The sequence below is a fragment of the Hypanus sabinus genome, chromosome 25 (genome assembly GCF_030144855.1).
Source record: "Hypanus sabinus isolate sHypSab1 chromosome 25, sHypSab1.hap1, whole genome shotgun sequence".
NCBI lineage: Eukaryota > Metazoa > Chordata > Chondrichthyes > Myliobatiformes > Dasyatidae > Hypanus > Hypanus sabinus.
The window spans coordinates 48,752,465-48,769,776 of NC_082730.1; the positions used below are offsets into that span (position 1 = coordinate 48,752,465).

The 17,312-nt window shown below is 39.6% G+C and overlaps 1 protein-coding gene across 1 annotated transcript; it reads right to left on the reverse strand.

Annotated features, from left to right (window-relative positions):
- Positions 1-18: 18 nt before the first annotated feature.
- On the reverse strand, positions 19-11,353 carry taf11 (TAF11 RNA polymerase II, TATA box binding protein (TBP)-associated factor). Its single transcript, XM_059950557.1, has 4 exons — positions 10,980-11,353; positions 3,858-3,945; positions 2,737-2,833; positions 19-1,269 (listed from the first exon to the last, which is right to left on the reverse strand). The coding sequence occupies exons 1-4, from the start codon at positions 11,318-11,320 to the stop codon at positions 1,139-1,141; spliced, it is 657 nt and encodes a 218-aa protein (XP_059806540.1). The 5' UTR covers positions 11,321-11,353; the 3' UTR covers positions 19-1,138.
- Positions 11,354-17,312: the final 5,959 nt, after the last annotated feature.

Consider the following 17,312-nt stretch of genomic DNA (forward strand, 5'->3'; position numbering starts at 1 on the left):
ATAAGTGTTACAGCAGACCAGTTTGAGAAATTCATCTTTATTTAGATACATTGGGTTGGGGAAGGGTGAGAAAGATTATTCAAAACAAATTATGACTTCCTCTATTTAACACTCAATTTATAGGAGGAGGGAGAGGCCAGATTTTTTTTGGCAGTAGTTCCAAATAGGCAGCCAGTGTTCTGCTATTTCAACAGCAGCAATTCTTGGACTGCTGTGTACAGCTACTTGAGGAGTGATTAATCTACAGCCTCAAAGCCAAATTCACCTATCCCTCCAAAGTACTCCAGTTGGAGTTCAACCAATAGGGTCCCCTCCCGGTTGGTTCCTCAGCATTATGTTAGGGAATTACATTTGCTGGATGGACCAAATCATTGGATCACTATGTGGTGGCTGACTGAGATGACCCCTCCACATCCAGCCCCTAAAGTGGATGTGTAGCAGTGGGTCCAATTTAACTCCTCGCACTTTGTTGACAAATCAGACAATTTTTGCATTAACAACTTAATTGTCCTTTCTATATTTTAAGGAGAACCTCTAAATGATCACATTATTCTGAACAATGACATTCAACTAGCAGATTAAACAAATTATTTGACTTGTCATTGCTGCCTTCCATTATTATTGACTGCTGAGGTACATTCTTCAAGTGTATTAAAATGCTCTAATTGCTCATCTGAACAGGTTATTTACATTCACATATAGATTATTGACAATTTTTCAGCCATCCACTTCCTGAGCAGAAAACTAAATAGTCTGGTAATAACACCTCCAACCAATCTGCTTTTGCATCTCAGTGTCCCAACACTCTATACTAGATTGGAGTAAAACACCCACAATAAAGTTTCCACCATAAGTGTTTTAGATAAACCAGTAAAACTGGATATTTACAAAATGGAATTCTCATATTTTCAAGATTAATTTACTCAAGAGTATCTGTACTCTGCAAGATTATGATATTTTTCAATTGGGACAAATGGGCTTTTCAAAATAATCCAAGCTGTTAGGAGTTCCACAACTTTAAGTGAAGCAGCCCGGATGGAGATAAAACTATTCAGGAAGCACGTCATGGAAATATAAAAGTCATTGATGTACAATCAAGTTTTGGTTCAAAGTCTAAACAATCACTTGTGCTGGTCTATTAATAAAATGAAACTTTCTTGTACTTTGTGTTTGGGATTTGTCCACGTAATTTAAGTCGTCGTACTGCTTCTCGCATGTGCTTTGGCTGCAATGGTGGTGTTTCTCCCCATTTATCACAAACGTCCAGGGCTTGCAATTGAAAAAGACAAAACAACTGAACTTGGGGAAAAGATAAGATCAACAGCATACCACCAACAGAAGAGCTAAATCTAATGATTTTCTGGTGAATTGGCATAGAAAATGTAATATTAAATCACTACCTACGCATTCAATACTTTGTAAACTAGAAACCACATTCATAACTGATTTGTTTTAGTAAATAGCTTTTGTTATGGTTTCCAGAAATTTCCTGTAATATCATTGGCAAATCAATGATTAATTCATCAACTTTTAAGGATATCCATGATATCTGTGTAAACCTATCCCTGTGTTTAAGCATATGCATTAAACTATGCAGTCCAAATTTGATTGCTATGCTAATTAATTCATAAATAGAAAATCAGATGAAACAGGCTTTATAAAACTTAATATATTTACTGCGAGAAACTGGACGTAAAGTGTTGGAGCTTCTTTGTAATGGTAGTACATAGGAGGAAAGCAAGGCTGCTATTTAAGATTTACCATGAAGTTAGGAGACTTGTTTCAGGATAGCCAAAAATGCTGAAAGGAGCAGGTCAGACTTTAAGATGATCAGTAATTGTGAAAATAGAACTGTACTGTGGGTGGAGGGATTCTTGATTCATAATTCTTCATAATCATGGAAGCTTCTGAATATTCATCTAAAAAAGGCAACAGGCACTAAGAACTCTACAGCAATCATTCAGCGCTGAGCCTTAGTGAAGGGCATCTCAACTTCCCAGCAGACCATAGTTACTACTAACTGCTATTTCATGTCTTGAAATCTAACTGAATGAGATGTACTGCATCTGAAATTAGTCAATTAAAAAGCTCAAATATTCCTTTTTTTTTTAATAGTCACTCTCCCAGCAGATACAGTTTATTGTAATTGTCCAAATTAATATTCAAATAAGAAAGATGAGTCATTTTCAATAAAAGGTTACTGTAGTGCATTATAATTGGTAATTAATTTATAACTAACATTTTAATTCCATTTGGCAAGGCTATAATTATATACTTTTCCATTTACAGATAAGTGAAACATTTATTAAGCATTTTACCTTCACTTTAAAATCTCCATCTCTACGTTCAGGTAACATGCAAGTCACTTCCACATTTTCTGTTCAGAAAATTAATGGAGGTACCCCAAACAGGAGAGTTACATAAGCTGACAGTGCCACTGGTTTCTGCAGCCCACAATATTTAAAGTTACTTCCAATATTTGACTAATGCTTTTTTAAAATAAATTGTTTTTTTTTAGATTTTGATATCTTGGATTTTCTAACTTCAGTAGTTGTTGTGGACCATATAAATGAACATTTCTTTTTAGATTCAACAACAGAGTTCAACTTGCATTAAATGTACAAGTAATCTGATCTGAAATTTTCTGATGAGTACTTTGGTACTCAGATTTCCAAACCCTACTCCAAAGATTTGATCTTCTCACTTTTACTTCAATTATCTCTTTAAAAAACTTACCCTCTTCCATTACTTCACCCACAAAGACTTTTGAAATGCCTGACATGGCAATCACTACATTCTGAGATACAGAGCACCCAGTGATTGACTGAATCAGCTGGAAGAGAATAAAAATCACAAATAGAGTACACAACATTTATATGAAGATATTTCTTAATATAATTTACAATTTATATTAGCCACTTAAGAGTCAATTACCAAATATAAATGTTAATTTTTAGTCATTGTTAATGTACACTGGAAGCAATATTACAGAAATATCAGCAAAGACTCTGTTCACATGTTCCATTATTTATGACAACTGAATTTAGGTACTAAATTCTAAGGACAACGCTAATGTTTCAGTTAATTAGGCTACAGCAACTGCAACATTTATACTGATGGGCAACAAAAACATTTTTATAGTTACCTATACTGTTAAATCCTTGAAATTTAATTTGAGCATTATTATCAAGACAGACTGAAAAGAAAATTTGTTTGCAAAATTGAATTGAACATTTTGAATAATGAAAGATTTTTTTCAATTTGCCTGTCAAGTGAATAGGTACAAAAATATAACCTATGGAACAGAATGTTACTTCAAATCTAGGATCACCATCCTTCCAATCTGTAAGTAAATGAATAGAGATCAGAGAGACAGAGAATCTTGCATCTTCAATACCTCTGCTCATGGCAGATGACATTACACTCACACTTCATGAGTGAATTCAGCTGTTTTTGTAATATTAAAATTTTAAATACTTCAGTTCAAAGCCCTGACTTGGGCTGTAAATTGACATATATGCTTTTGTTACATTGCAAAGCAAAACCACTTGATTAATTATGTAGTTGGCATTGAAATGCACCAGTCAGATTGTCATACTTTAGAATCGCAACACAAAACATGAGTATTCAGTCTGATTCTTTTGCATTGTTATCAAAGTCAAACCTGTCAGTGGTGCACAGAGATTTGTTCATTACCCGAGAGCCTTCCCAGCATCATGTCAATGTTTAAAAAAAATATTGGATTTCAGAGGTTTTTGGCCTTTGGAATTTCAGATATGGGGTATTCTACCTGAACTATTTTAAAATAACAACTGACAACAAACTCCATATGGCTAAGTGACCGCAGAGTAACTGACCCTTTTTATGGCAGCTTTGGGAAAAGCAGAACGGCGATACATTTCATAGCGATTTAACTGTTCCTCCGAAAATGATGAAACCAGGATCCTAGAAAAACAATACAGTTTAAATATATATTATTTGCCATCTGCAGAATAAACTGACATTACAAAATGTGTGAGGACAAGTTCTACAGTAACACTCAGATGGTCAACACTACCCGTACCAAAGCAGTCCACTGGATTATCAGCCGACACAGCATTCATTAACCTCTGCCCCAGATTGTACTCTGTGCATCATGCACTGTGGCAACTCAACAACTGTGGTTGAGGAAAAATATTTTCAACCACAACTGCAGGGTGGGGGGCATAGTATTGAAGAGAGAATGAATTCCAAATTTTTTTTAAAAAATCTTTTTATTAATTTTAAACAAACAAATGAAACATGAATACAGAAAATTTGAAAGTACAGAATAATAGGTTAAGTATAGATTCATATAGATGATAATCCATATATAATAACCTCACAAACTCAAAGTAATTACAAAAAAAGGGAGTAAATAAGAAGAAAAAAAATCCCCAAAAAAGAAAAAAAAACCTAACCAACATGGGCCATTGCATTATGTCAAATATACACAGTAGTGTCAATAACTCCGCACCTCCATCCAAATAATTAAGGATAATAGAAGCAGGGTTTAGGAGAAGTCAGCTTAACTGATATGAAAATGTTGGTAGATGGTCTCCCAAGTTTCTTCAAATTTAACTGAAGAATCGAAGACAACACTTCTAATTTTTTCTAAGCTCAAACAAGAGTTAGTTTGAGAAAACCACTGAAATATAGTTGAAGGATTACTTTCTTTCCAGTTCAATAGGATAGATCTTCTTCCCATTAATGTAACAAATGCAATCATCTGTCAAGCTGAGGGGATAAACAGATATTATCCACCATTGGTAAACCGAAAATTGCAGTAATCGGATGCGGTTGCAATTTGATATTCAGAACTGTTGAAATAATACCAAAAATATCTTTCCAATAATTTTGCAAACAAGGGCAAGACCAAAACATGTGGGTCAATGAAGCTACTTCAAAATAAAATCTATCACAGGTTGGATTAACATGAGAGTAAAGAATTCCCAATTCTATGCAAGAAAAGATTTAGATAGAAACCTTTATCCCATTTTAGCATAATAAGCACCTGGCATGCTGTAGCTAATAAGAATGCAAACTAAAAGCTAGAACAAATGGAACTAGTACAAACAGCTCTTTCTTTGCCAACACAGATACATTGAGCCACATCTTCAGAATCCAAAGTGTTGTTTAACACATAATTACAGCTTTTTTTTCTTGGAAGTTCAACATTCCAGCAGAGATGCACATCTAAGCTACAGCCCTTTTTGAGTCTGTGGCCTAATAGTTAACACAAGGAAATCTGCAGATGCTGGAAATTCAAACAACACACACAAAATACTGGTGGAACACAGCAGGCCAGGCAGCATCTATAGGGAGAAGCACTGTCGACGTTTCCTGACGAAGGGTCTCAGCCCGAAACGTTGACAGCGCTTCTCGCTATAGATGCTGCCTGGCCTGCTGTGTTCCACCAGCATTTTGTGTATGTTGTTGGCCTAATAGTTACCATGGTTTGTTAACAGACCAGCTCCTTTACACACACACACGATACCACCTGTTAATTCTGATCATCAATTTTAGCTATGCCGACTTGACTCTTGAACAAAAGGGGATAACTACGCTCATTCTACTTCCAGTGTTCCCACACCCAATGGCCTCACTTTAAGGACTCTTGTTATTTCATGCTCTGCTTATTTACTGCTATTTATTTATACTTCCATTTGCACAGTTTGGTGTCCATTGATCCTGTTTACAGATACTGTTCCATCAATTTGCTAAGTATGCCCTTAGGAAAAGAATCTCAGGGTTGTATGTGGTGACATGTATGTAATCTGATAATAAATCTTACTTAAAACTTTTTTGAATGAAGATGTCCTCCTCCTTCAAAGAAAGAGGCTTCCCTTTCTCCACCATGAATGCTGTCCTAACAGCATCTCTTCCATTTCACACATGTCCGCTCTCACCCCACCATCAATAGAGTGCCTCTTGTTCTCACCTATCACTCCACCAGCCTCCATATCCAGCAGATCATTCTCCGTAACTTCCACCATCTCCAATGGGATCCCACCACCAAGTACATCTTTCCCTGACCCTCACTTTATGCTTTCCAAAGGGACTGCTCCCTAAACAACTCCCTTGTCCATTCATTCCCCCCCCCCCGACCTCCCTCCTGCACTTAACCCTGCAAGTGAAACAAGTGCTACACCTGCCCCTACACCTCCTCCCTCACTACCACTCAGGGCCCCAAACAGTCCTTCCAGGTGTTTCAGCTATGAGTCTGTTGACTTGGTGCTCCCAGTCTGGCCTCTTGCATATAAAGTGAGATCTCCCACTGGCTGCCCATTTTAATTCCACTTCCCATTCCCATTCCAACATGTCCATCTATGGCCTCCTCTACTGTCACAATGAGGCCACGCTCAGTTTGGATGAGCAGCACCTTGTTTTCCATCTGGGTGGCCACCAACCTGATGACATGAACATCGATTTCCCAAACTACCCTTCTCCCTCCCTCTCTATTCCCCATTCCCATTTCCCTCTCTCACGTTATCTCCTTGCCTACCCATTGCCTCCCTCTGGTGCTCCTCCCCCTTTTTCTTTCTTCCATGGCCTTCTGTCCTCTCCTATTAGACTCCCCCTTCTCCAGCCCTGTATCTCTTTCACCTATCAACTTTTATGCTGGAGATTCAAAGCAAAACACACAAAATGCTGGAGGAGATCAGCAGGTCAGGCAGCATCTATGGAAATGAATATAGTCAATGTTTCAGGCCAAAATCATTCTTCAGGTATGAGAAGGGGGAAGATGTCAGAATAAAAAGGTGGGGGAGGAAGCAGGAGGATATCTGGAAGGTAATAGGTGAAGCCAAGTGGGTGGGAAAGGTCATGGGCTGAAAAAGGAGGAATCTGATAGGAATGGAGGGTGGACAGTAGAAAGGGAAAAAGGAAGAGAAAAAGGGAAAATGATATGCAAATGAGAAGAGGTAAAGTTCAGATTGGGGAATGGGGGGGGGGGGGGGGTGTTTACCTGAAGGAAAAATCAATATTCACCTACCCAGACAGAACATAAGGGGTTGTTCCTCCACCCTAAGGGTGACTCATCTTGGCACAATAGGAGGCCATGGACTGACCTGTCGGAATGGGAATGTTTGGCCACTGGTAAGTCCCACTTTCGGTAGATGGAAGAGATGCTCAACAAAGTGGTCCTCCAATTCACGATGGATCTCACCAATATAACGGAGGCCGCATCAGGAGCACCAAACACAATAGATGGCTCCAGTGGATTCGCAGGTGAAGTGTTGCCTCACCTGGAAGGACTGCCTGTGAAGGTGAGGGAGGAGGTGTATGGGCAGGTGTAGCACTTATGCTGCTTGCAGGGATAAGTGCCGGGAGGGGGATTAGTGGGGAGGGATGAATGCACAAGGCAATCATAGAGGGAGGGAGCAATCCCTAAAGAAAGCAGAAGTGGGGAGAGGTAAGGGTATGGTAGGATTCCTTTGGAGATGGCAGAAATTGCAGAGGACAATGTGTTGGAAGTGGAGTTGATGGGGTGGTAGGTAAGGACAAAAGGAACTCTATCAGTGTAAAGGCAATGGGAAGATGGGGTGAGTGTGGATGTTCAGGAAATGGAGGAGATGTTGGTGAAGGCAGCATCAATAGTGGGGGAGGGAATCTGTGTTCTTTAAAGATGTCCTGAAACAGAAAGCTGAAACTGGTGGAGGCAAAGAAACTGAGAAAAGGCAATAGTATATTTACAGGAATATGAGGTGTTGCACCTCCAACTTGAGTTTGTCCTCATCATGGCAGTACAGAAGGCCCTGAACAGACATGCCATAATGGGAATAGGAAGCTGAATTGAAATGGGTTACAAGAAGAACCCTCCCTCTTTCTTTATTTCCTTTTGTAATTACCTTCCCTACCCCCTTCTCTTCTATTCACGTCCATCATCTTCCTCCAGTTCCTCTACTTTCTTTTCTTCCATTGTGCAATGCCTTCTCCTATCAAGTTCCTTCTTCAGCCCTTTCTTGCACCTGCTGCCTCCCAGATTTCCTCCCCATCCACCCACCTTCCAGCTCACCTGATCTCACCTATCACCTGCCAGCGTGCACAGCTTCCTCTCTCCTCCCCATCCTGGCTTCTGCCCCCTTTCTTTCCAGTCTATAGATTGTTTATTCCTCTCCAAAGATGCTGAGTTCCTGCAGCATTAGTGTGTGCTGCTCTTCACTTTCCAATGGTATGCTCACAGACTCCTTCATTCAACATTGAACTACACAACTTTCAAGCTAAGAACTTTATATATTATCGTCACTCTTTCCGAAGCAGAGCAGCATAGCGACAGTGATCTGGATTCAATGCTGCTTACTGATGCAGTCTGTAGAGTTTCCATGTTCTGCCTGTGTACTATGGGTTATCCACAGGTACAGTCGACCCTCCTTATCCGCGAGTTCCGCATGCGCAAATTCAACCAACCGCGAATCCAGAAAACCCAGGTGCTTTTCCAGCATTCGTTTGAGCATTGTTCACCTCACACCTCTTCGTTGCTACTTTGTTCCTGTGAAAAAACAGCCTCTAAAAAGCAATTATGTGATCAAAGCAATTCCTCAAAGGCTAAAAGTGATATCTCTCGCTGAATGTGTTGCTAGAGAGCATATCCCTGTCAAAGGCCAAATTATACGTGAAAAAACTCTTAGTCTCTATGAGCACTACTGTGATAGTGTTGATGAGAGTGAGAGAAAAGAGTTTAAGATTAATAAGGTGGGCTATGTAAAGCACTACAGCCTCAAGAAGGTAAAGATCACGGAAGAATTGACATCGGCTAATGCTGAGGCCACAGCAGCATTCCCAGAGGAGCTCAAGAAACTCACAGAGGAGAAAGGCTACCTTGCAAGATTTGTTTGATGTAGCAAAGAAAAAGAAGAGACAGCTTCCTATAACAATGTTTCTAACTAAAGCATCCACAATTCTGAAGACTCGGCGTTCAACACTTGAAGATCCTCAACGCTCAACCTCCACAGTTCCTGACTTTAGTATTATTAAGCCTCCTCCAAAGCCTCCTTCCATAAACAAGACAGTTCAACAACTACTGTGCAGGTATTACAAGTTTTACTTGTTGTTTGATCATTGTTCGCTGCTTGTGTTGTGAGCGAGAGGAACATGTGCAGTTTTTTTTCTTTCCAATATTCCCTAAACATTACAGTATAACAACTACTTACATAGCATTTACATTGTATTAAGTATTATTAGTAATCCAAAAATGATTTAAAGTATACGGGAGGATGTGCGTAGGTTATATGCAAATACTATGCCATTTTATATAAGGGACTTGAGCATCTGTGTTGTTTGGTATCCACGGGGGGGGGGGGGGTCTCGAAACCTGTCCCCCGCGGATAAGGAGGGCTGACTGTACTCAATTTTTCTTCCATGGGCTGGCTAGCAAGTTCCTTTGCTCTTGTAGCTGGGTGGCTGATCAATCAGAGAGAGAAGTCAACAGGGGATTTGAAAGGGAAATGGAGTTGGTGGAGATGGGTGCCTGACACAGTGGGTTGAAGTGCCTGCTTCCACAATGTACAGATAAGACAAGATTATGAATCAACTCCTTCTCAATAGATATTTTTTTCAAATCAGGATGATACATGACTTGGAGGGGGAGATAAAGGTGCTGGTATAGCAATGCATTACAGTAATATTCAAACTTCTCTTATAAGTTTTGTTGGTATTGAATTGGTTTGGAGCCTTGCAGCATTTTACAAATGAGATCTAAAGCAGCAACACAATATCTACAAAACACAATCCTGTCCAAACCAAGACTAAATTATTGCTTTGTTGGGAACATGCATTCTGCCCAGGGACTGAATTATAAATTACAATTTGTTAGCTGATGTTCGTCCTCATCTTGTAATGAACTGTGCTACTGCTGCAAAGATCTAATTTTCATGGCATTTTTCTCATGTGTACATACAAAAATAGACGTGAACTTGAACCATGAGCTTCCCCCTGGCTGGCACTTTAAATGTCCATCCCATTCCCACTCTGACCCGTCAGTCTATGGCCACCTGCAGCGTTACAATGAGGCCCAACTCAAACTTGAGGAACTGTACCGGATCTTCCATCCGGGCACATTGTAACTCCTGGACCCAGTACTGAATTCTACAGCAAAGGGTAACTTGACTATCAGGTGTATCAGTTGTCCGTCTGTAATACTGACTCAGCTTCTCCATTATTATCTTTCCTCTTGTAGTGGACAACACGTCCAGCCCAATTGCACAGTTTACAACTTATCCCTATCAGAGGCAACCTCTTTTCTCTGTCCTCCCTGATGCTTCTTTTCTCAGTTCTAATGAAGTATCTTTAACCTGAAACATTGACTCTGCTTCTCTACCCAGAAATGCAGCCTCAGCTGTCGAGAACACCGCCTTTCCCTCCAAGTCATACAGTATCCTGATCTGAAAATGTAGCCTTTCATTTTCACCCAACCTAAACCACTGAATTTTCCAACCAGTAACAAGATGGTTGCTCACTACCAACTTCTCTGTTTTTAAATGTAGATTTCCAGCATACTGTTATCAAAGCATGGGAAATGATGTGAAGGAATGAAGTTCAAGTTGGATTTTGCATTTCGTACACCATTTAAAATGAAAACGGGAAGTATTCAACAGGTCCAACCGCATCAGTAAAGAAAAAGATCAGGACAGCCACCTTTCATCACAGTGGAGTCTGAGGTCGCTGGAAATTGAAGCTACACACTAAAAGCTAAAGGAACTCAGCGGGTCAGACAGCATCTGTGAAGGAAATGGACGATGAAGACCCATTAGAGGTAGAAACGGTCCGTGTGGAAAGTTCTGTCAAAAGGAAGGGTCTCGACTATCCATTTCCTTCCAGAGCGGCTGTGTTTCTCCAGTTTGCCGAGATTCCGGATCCTGCAGTTTCTTGCTGAGGAACCTGCGCCCACCCGTGTCCTCAATCGGCCTCCCGCACACCCGGCTGTTGCTGGGACAACAGTTGCTAAGGCCGCGCCAACTCACTGCATCTTCTGTATTTCATCTTCGTCCACTTTCTGCTTCTTGTCCTTTTTGTCTCTCGGTGGCTCGATCCGCGGCTTCTTTGCCTGTTGGCTACCGTCTCCGTCCTCGTCCTCCTCCTCCTCTGCGCCTTCTTGGCGCTCCGAGCCTTTCTCAGCGCTCTCTCCGGACGCCTGGCTCCCTACGCCCGCCACTGCCTTGGGTACCGCCTGCTCCACAGCGACCTCTGCTTTTCCCGAGGGAGCAGCGGGAGTCACCGCCGCTTCTCCGGTCTTGGGTGGGTCGGTGGACACGGCTGGTCCCAACCCGGCGGGTTTAAACTTCGGCTCTTCGTCTGACTCCATGGAACCTGTAGCTCAGGCCCCGGCGTACGGGTAAGGGGGAAGGACAAACTACGCAGAGAAAACGCAAATTCAAAATACACTCTGATCTGGGCCTTCAAGTAGTCCGTCTCCCCACAGCAAGAACCCACAAACAACCGTGTCACGAAGGCCAGACCATCTGTTACCAGGATACTGATTGACTGAGAATGGCCAAAGGATTGGGAAAGGGAAGAAATAAGAAACTAACAACCCATCAAACTATTTAGAGTGTATTTTAAGATTCTGCCCAGACCATCTGCCATCAAGTCCAGTCTGTTCCAGGACAGGTGATATCCTCAGAACAGAATAGACAATAGACAATAGGTGCAGAAGTAGACCATTCGGCCCCTCGAGTCTGCACCGCCATTCTGAGATCATGGCTGATCATTCACTATCAATACCCAGTCCCTGCCTTGTCCCCATATCCCTTGATTCCCCTATCCATCAGATATCTATCCAGCTCCTTCTTGAAAGCATCCAGAGAACTGGCCTCCGCCGTCTTCCGAGGCAGTGCATTCCACACCTCCACAACTCTCTGGGAGAAGAAGCTCTTCCTCAACTCTGTTTTAAATAACTGACCTCTTATTCTCAATCCATGCCCTCTGGTACTGGACTCTCCCAACATCTGGAACATATTTCCTGCCTCAATCCTATCAAATCCTTTAATTATCTTAAACGTTTCAATCAGATCCCCTCTCAATCTCCTCAATTCCAGCGTGTACAAGCCCAATCTCTCCAATCTCTCTGCGTAAGACAGCCCTGCCATCCCAGGAATCAACCTAGTGAATCTACGCTGCACTTCCTCAATTGCCAGAATGTCCTTCCTTAAACCTGGAGACCAAAACTGTACACAATATTCCAGGTGTGGTCTCACCAGGGCCCTGTACAAATGCAAAAGAATATCCTTGCTCTTGTATTCAATTCCCCTTGTAACAAAGGCCAACATTCCATTTGCCCTCTTCACTGCCTGTTGCATTTGCTCATTCACCTTCATTGACTGGTGAACTAGGACTCCTAGGTCTCTTTGCATTTCTCCCTTACCTAACTCGACACCATTCAGACAATACTCTGCCCTCTTGTTCCAGCTTCCAAAGTGGATAACTTCACATTTATTCACATTGAATGACATCTGCCAAGTATCTGCCCACTCACTCAGCCTATCCAAGTCTCCCTGTATTCTCCTAACGTCCTCTTCGCATGTCACACTGCCACCCAGTTTAGTATCGTCAGCAAACTTGCTGATATAGTTTTCAATGCCCTCATCTAAATCATTGACATAAATCGTAAAGAGCTGTGGTCCCAATACAGAGCCCTGTGGTACCCCACTAGTCACCTCCAGCCACTCTGAGAAACACCCATTCACTGCAACCCTTTGCTTTCTAACTGCCAACCAGTTTTCTATCCATGTTGAAACCCTGCCCCCAATGCCATGAGCTCTGATTTTACTCACCAATCTATGTGGCACCTTATCGAATGCCTTCTGAAAATCTAGGTACACAACATCTACTGGCTTACCCTCGTCTAACATCCTTGTTACACCCTCAAAAAACTCTAACAGATTAGTCAAGCATGATTTGCCCTTGGTAAATCCATGCTGGCTCGGCCTAATCCTATTTCTGCCATCTAGATGTGCCACTATTTAGTCCTTAATAATGGACTCAAGCATCTTCCCCACGACTGACGTTAGGCTAACAGGGCAATAGTTCTCCGTTTTCTCCTTCCCTCCCTTCTTGAAAAGTGGGACAACATTAGCCACTCTCCAATCTTCAGGAACTGATCCTGAATCTAAGGAACATTGGAAAATGATTACCAATGCATCCGCAATTTCCTGAGCAACCTCTTTTAGAACCCTCGGATGCAGACCATCTGGACCCGGGGATTTATTAGCCTTCAGTCCTACCAGTCTACTCATCACAGTTTCTTTCCTAATGTCAATCTGTCTCAATTCCTCTGATATCTTATGACCCTGGCCCATCCATAAATCTGGGAGATTGCTTGTGTCCTCCCTGGTGAAGACAGATCTAAAGTATGCATTAAATTCTGTTGCCATTTCCCTGTTTCCCATAACAATTTCTCCCAATTCATTCTTCAAGGGGCCAACATTGTTCTTAACTATCTTCTTTCTCTTCACATAGCTAAAAAAGCTTTTGCTATCCCCTTTTATATTCCTGGCTAGACCGAGCTCATACCTGATTTTTTCTCTCCGTATTGCTTTTTTAGTTAAGATCTGCTGTTCCTTAAAACTTTCCCAATCATCTGAATTCCCACTCATCTTAGCCCTGTCATACTTCTTTTTCTTTAATGCTATACAATCTCTGACTTCCTTTGTCAACCACTGTGGCCCCTTCCCCCTCTTTGAATCCTTCCTTCTCATTGGAATGAACTGCATTTGCATCTTTTGTATTATGCCCAAGAATATCTGCCACTGCTGATCCACTGTCTTTCCTGCCAGGGCATCCGCCCATTTAACTTTGGCCAGTTCATCCCTCATGGCTCCGTAGTCTCCTTTATTTAATTGCAACACTTCACCATGTTCAGCTGAAATATCTCCTGACAGTGTTGAAGTTCTTGGGGATACAATTGCCAACAAGGAGGACAGGGGGTTGACAGTAAAGTGCTCATAAATTGGATAGGCACATTTGTTGGGAAGGGAATGCGTAATTGGGTATGGTTATTCTGCATGAAGATCAGAAGAGCAATGGAGATTAACAGGATCAGAAAACTTCCTGATCAAATCTGTAGCCAGGCAAGGCTGCCGGTTCTCATCTTTCTTGTTTGTGTGTTACATCAAACGTTTTGCACATCAGTTGAGAAGGGACAGGCATCGGGGGAAAGCAAAACCTCCCCGATGTGCACAACAGCATCTTCCACTCTTACTGAGCAGTCTACAGATTGATGAACTTTTACAATCAGGTTGAACTTGTCTTGGGAGTTTGGTTGAGTCTTAATCACAGCAAAAGTGAAGTCAAGTCCTTTGGCACTCCTCTGACCTGTCCTTCAATGTCAAGTGTTAGGGAAATTGGTTTAAAGGAGCAGGAACTATATATTAAGAATTGGGTGAAAATGGGCAATTCTGAATTTGCAGAATTTGTTACTATTATATTTGGTACTGGCCGCTGCCCATGGTACCCCTCCACTCCCAAAGAATCATGTATATTTTCTTAAAATAGACCAAGAGTTTACACATATTTGACAGAAAGGGAAATGTCCCAATACATGTGCAGAGGGATACTATGCCACAAGAGATTGACAACCAAAAGTTAAGCACTTTACCTAAGAAGTTCACTAGTAAACACAGATCCTAAAGGCAGGATAGGTTATTTGTTTCGGAAACTGAAGGAGCAAAAATAATATATTTTCCTCACAGGATTCACCACATACCAAGTATTGGAACTGGAAGCACCTGAGAAAAGAGGGTGATAATATCCACACCATAAGTTCTTTCTTTTCTTTTTCAATCTTTTTATTAAATTTCATATATAAAAAAAAACAACACATAATAATGAATAGATTACAGATTCAATAAACTTGAGATTACATTAGTAATAGGATAATAATATCCTATTAAAACATCCATCAACAAAAGGTACATAAATCAATCAAGTCTATATAAATATATATGAAAAAAAAACAAAAATAATCATCAAAAAAAGAAAAAAAAAATTGAGATTATATATGAGAAAAAATATATATTGAAAAAAAAATACTAAACTATAACTAACATGGGCAATAATAGTACTTTATAAATATATGAAGGTGTCAAGAAAAGAACTCCGGAACTCCATACCTGAACAAGGATAAGTAGAGAAAAGGATCTGAAATAGGCCAAATTAATTCATATGAAAGTGTCGAATAAATGGTCCCCAGGTTTCTTCAAATTTAATTGAAGAATCAAAGATAGTGCTTCTGATTTTTTCCAAACTCAAATAAGAAATAGTTTGGGAGAACCACTGAAATGTAGTAGGAGGATTTACTTCTTTCCAGTTTTGTAATATAGACCTTCTGGCCATTAATGTTACAAAGGCAATCATTCGTCTGATTGAAGGGGAAAGCTGATTGCCATCTTCATTTGGTATACCGAAAATTGCAGTAATAAAATGGGGTTGTAAATCGATATTCCATACTGAGGAAATGACATCAAAAATGTCCTTCCAATAGTTATGTAAAGTGGGACATGTCCAAAACATGTGAGTCAATGAAGCCACTTCTAAGTGACATCTGTCACATTGAGGATTAATATGCGAATAAAATCGGGCAAGCTTATCTTTAGACATATAAGCTCTATGTACAATTTTAAATTGTATTAAAGCATGTTTAGCACAAATAGAGGAGGAATTAACCATTTGTAAAATTTTTTCCCATTTATCTGTTGATATATTACATCGAAGTTCTTTTTCCCATTCTTGTCTAATTCTATCCGATATTTCTGGCTGTATCTTCATAATCATGTTATAAATAAAAGCTACTAATCCCTTCTGACAAGGATTAAAAGTAAAAATCAAATCTGAAAAATCCGATGGAGTTGAATTAGGAAAAGATGGAAGAATTTTATGTAAGAAATTTCTAATTTGTAAGTATCTAAAAAAATTAGATTTAGGTAATTCAAATTTGTTGGATAGTTGATCAAAAGACATCAAAGTACCTTCAAAAAAAAGATCACGAAAGCATTTTATACCTTTCCTTTTCCATATACTAAAAGCTTGATCTGTCAATGAAGGTTTAAAAAAAAATTATATAAAATAGGGCTGTCCAGAGCAAAGTTTTTCAGATTAAAGAATTTGCGAAATTGAAACCAAATTCGTAGTGTATGTTTAACAACAGGGTTAGATATCTGTTTATTGAATTTGGCTAAATCAATAGGAAGAAAAGAACCAAGAACGGAAAATATAGAATATCCCTTAACCTCACTACATTCCAAATTTACCCACTGTGGACACACAGGTGAATCCAAATCTAGTTTCCAGTACATTAGGTTACGAATATTATTCGCCCAATAATAAAATCTAAAGTTAGGTAAAGCTAGACCACCATCTTTTTTAGACTTTTGTAATTGCCTTTTGCTTAACCTAGGATTTTTATTTTGCCACACAAATGAGGAAATTTTTGAATCAATATTATCAAAAAAAGATTTAGGAATAAAAATTGGTAAAGCTTGGAATAAATATAAAAATTTCGGTAAAATCATCATTTTAATAGCATTAATCCGACCAACTAATGATAAAAATAAGGGAGACCATCTTGTAGTAAGTTGCTGAATTTGATGAAGCATAGGTAAAAAATTCAGTCCAAATAAATCTTTATATTTCTTGGTGATTTTTATACCTAAATAGATAAAGTTATCAGTAACAACTTTAAATGGCATCCTATCACTCAATAAAGTTTGCGCGTTTAAAGGGAATAACTCACTCTTATCTAAGTTTAACTTATAACCAGAAAAGCTACCAAATTGAGCCAACAAGGATAAAATAGCAGGAATAGACCTACTAGGATTAGAAATATATAACAACAAATCATCAGCATAAAGCGATAATTTGTATAACTTCTCATTACGGGTAATACCAAAAATATTAGGAGACTCACGAATAGCAATAGCTAAAGGTTCTAATGCAATATTAAATAATAAAGGACTTAAAGGACAACCTTGTCTCGTACCACGAGATAATTGAAAAAAAGAGGATCTATAATTATTTGTAAGAACAGAAGCAACAGGTTTATAATATATAAATTTAATCCATGATATAAAATTAGGACTAAAATTAAAGTTTCTCAATGCATTAAATAAATATGTCCATTCAACTCTATCAAAGGCTTTTTCAGCATCTAATGAGATAACACATTCTGGGGTTGTAGGTGATGAAGTATAAATTATGTTAATCAATTTTCTAATATTAAAAAAGGAATACCGATTCCTAATAAAACCAGTTTGATCTTCTGAAATAATCTGTAGTAATACCTTTTCTAATCTAATGGCTAA

What these genes read in the sequence shown, in the direction of transcription:
- taf11 (XM_059950557.1), bottom strand. Translation starts at nt 11,320, where the DNA reads ATGGAGTCAGACGAAGAGCCGAAGTTTAAACCCGCCGGGTTGGGACCA. An exon ending in CCAAAGCTGCCATAAAAAGG is followed by an intron (nt 2,834 to 3,857) that starts GTCAGTTACTCT and finishes ATTCTCTTCCAG; the next exon opens with CTGATTCAGTCAATCACTGG. An exon ending in GGGTGAAGTAATGGAAGAGG is followed by an intron (nt 1,270 to 2,736) that starts GTAAGTTTTTTA and finishes TTCAATTGCAAG; the next exon opens with CCCTGGACGTTTGTGATAAA.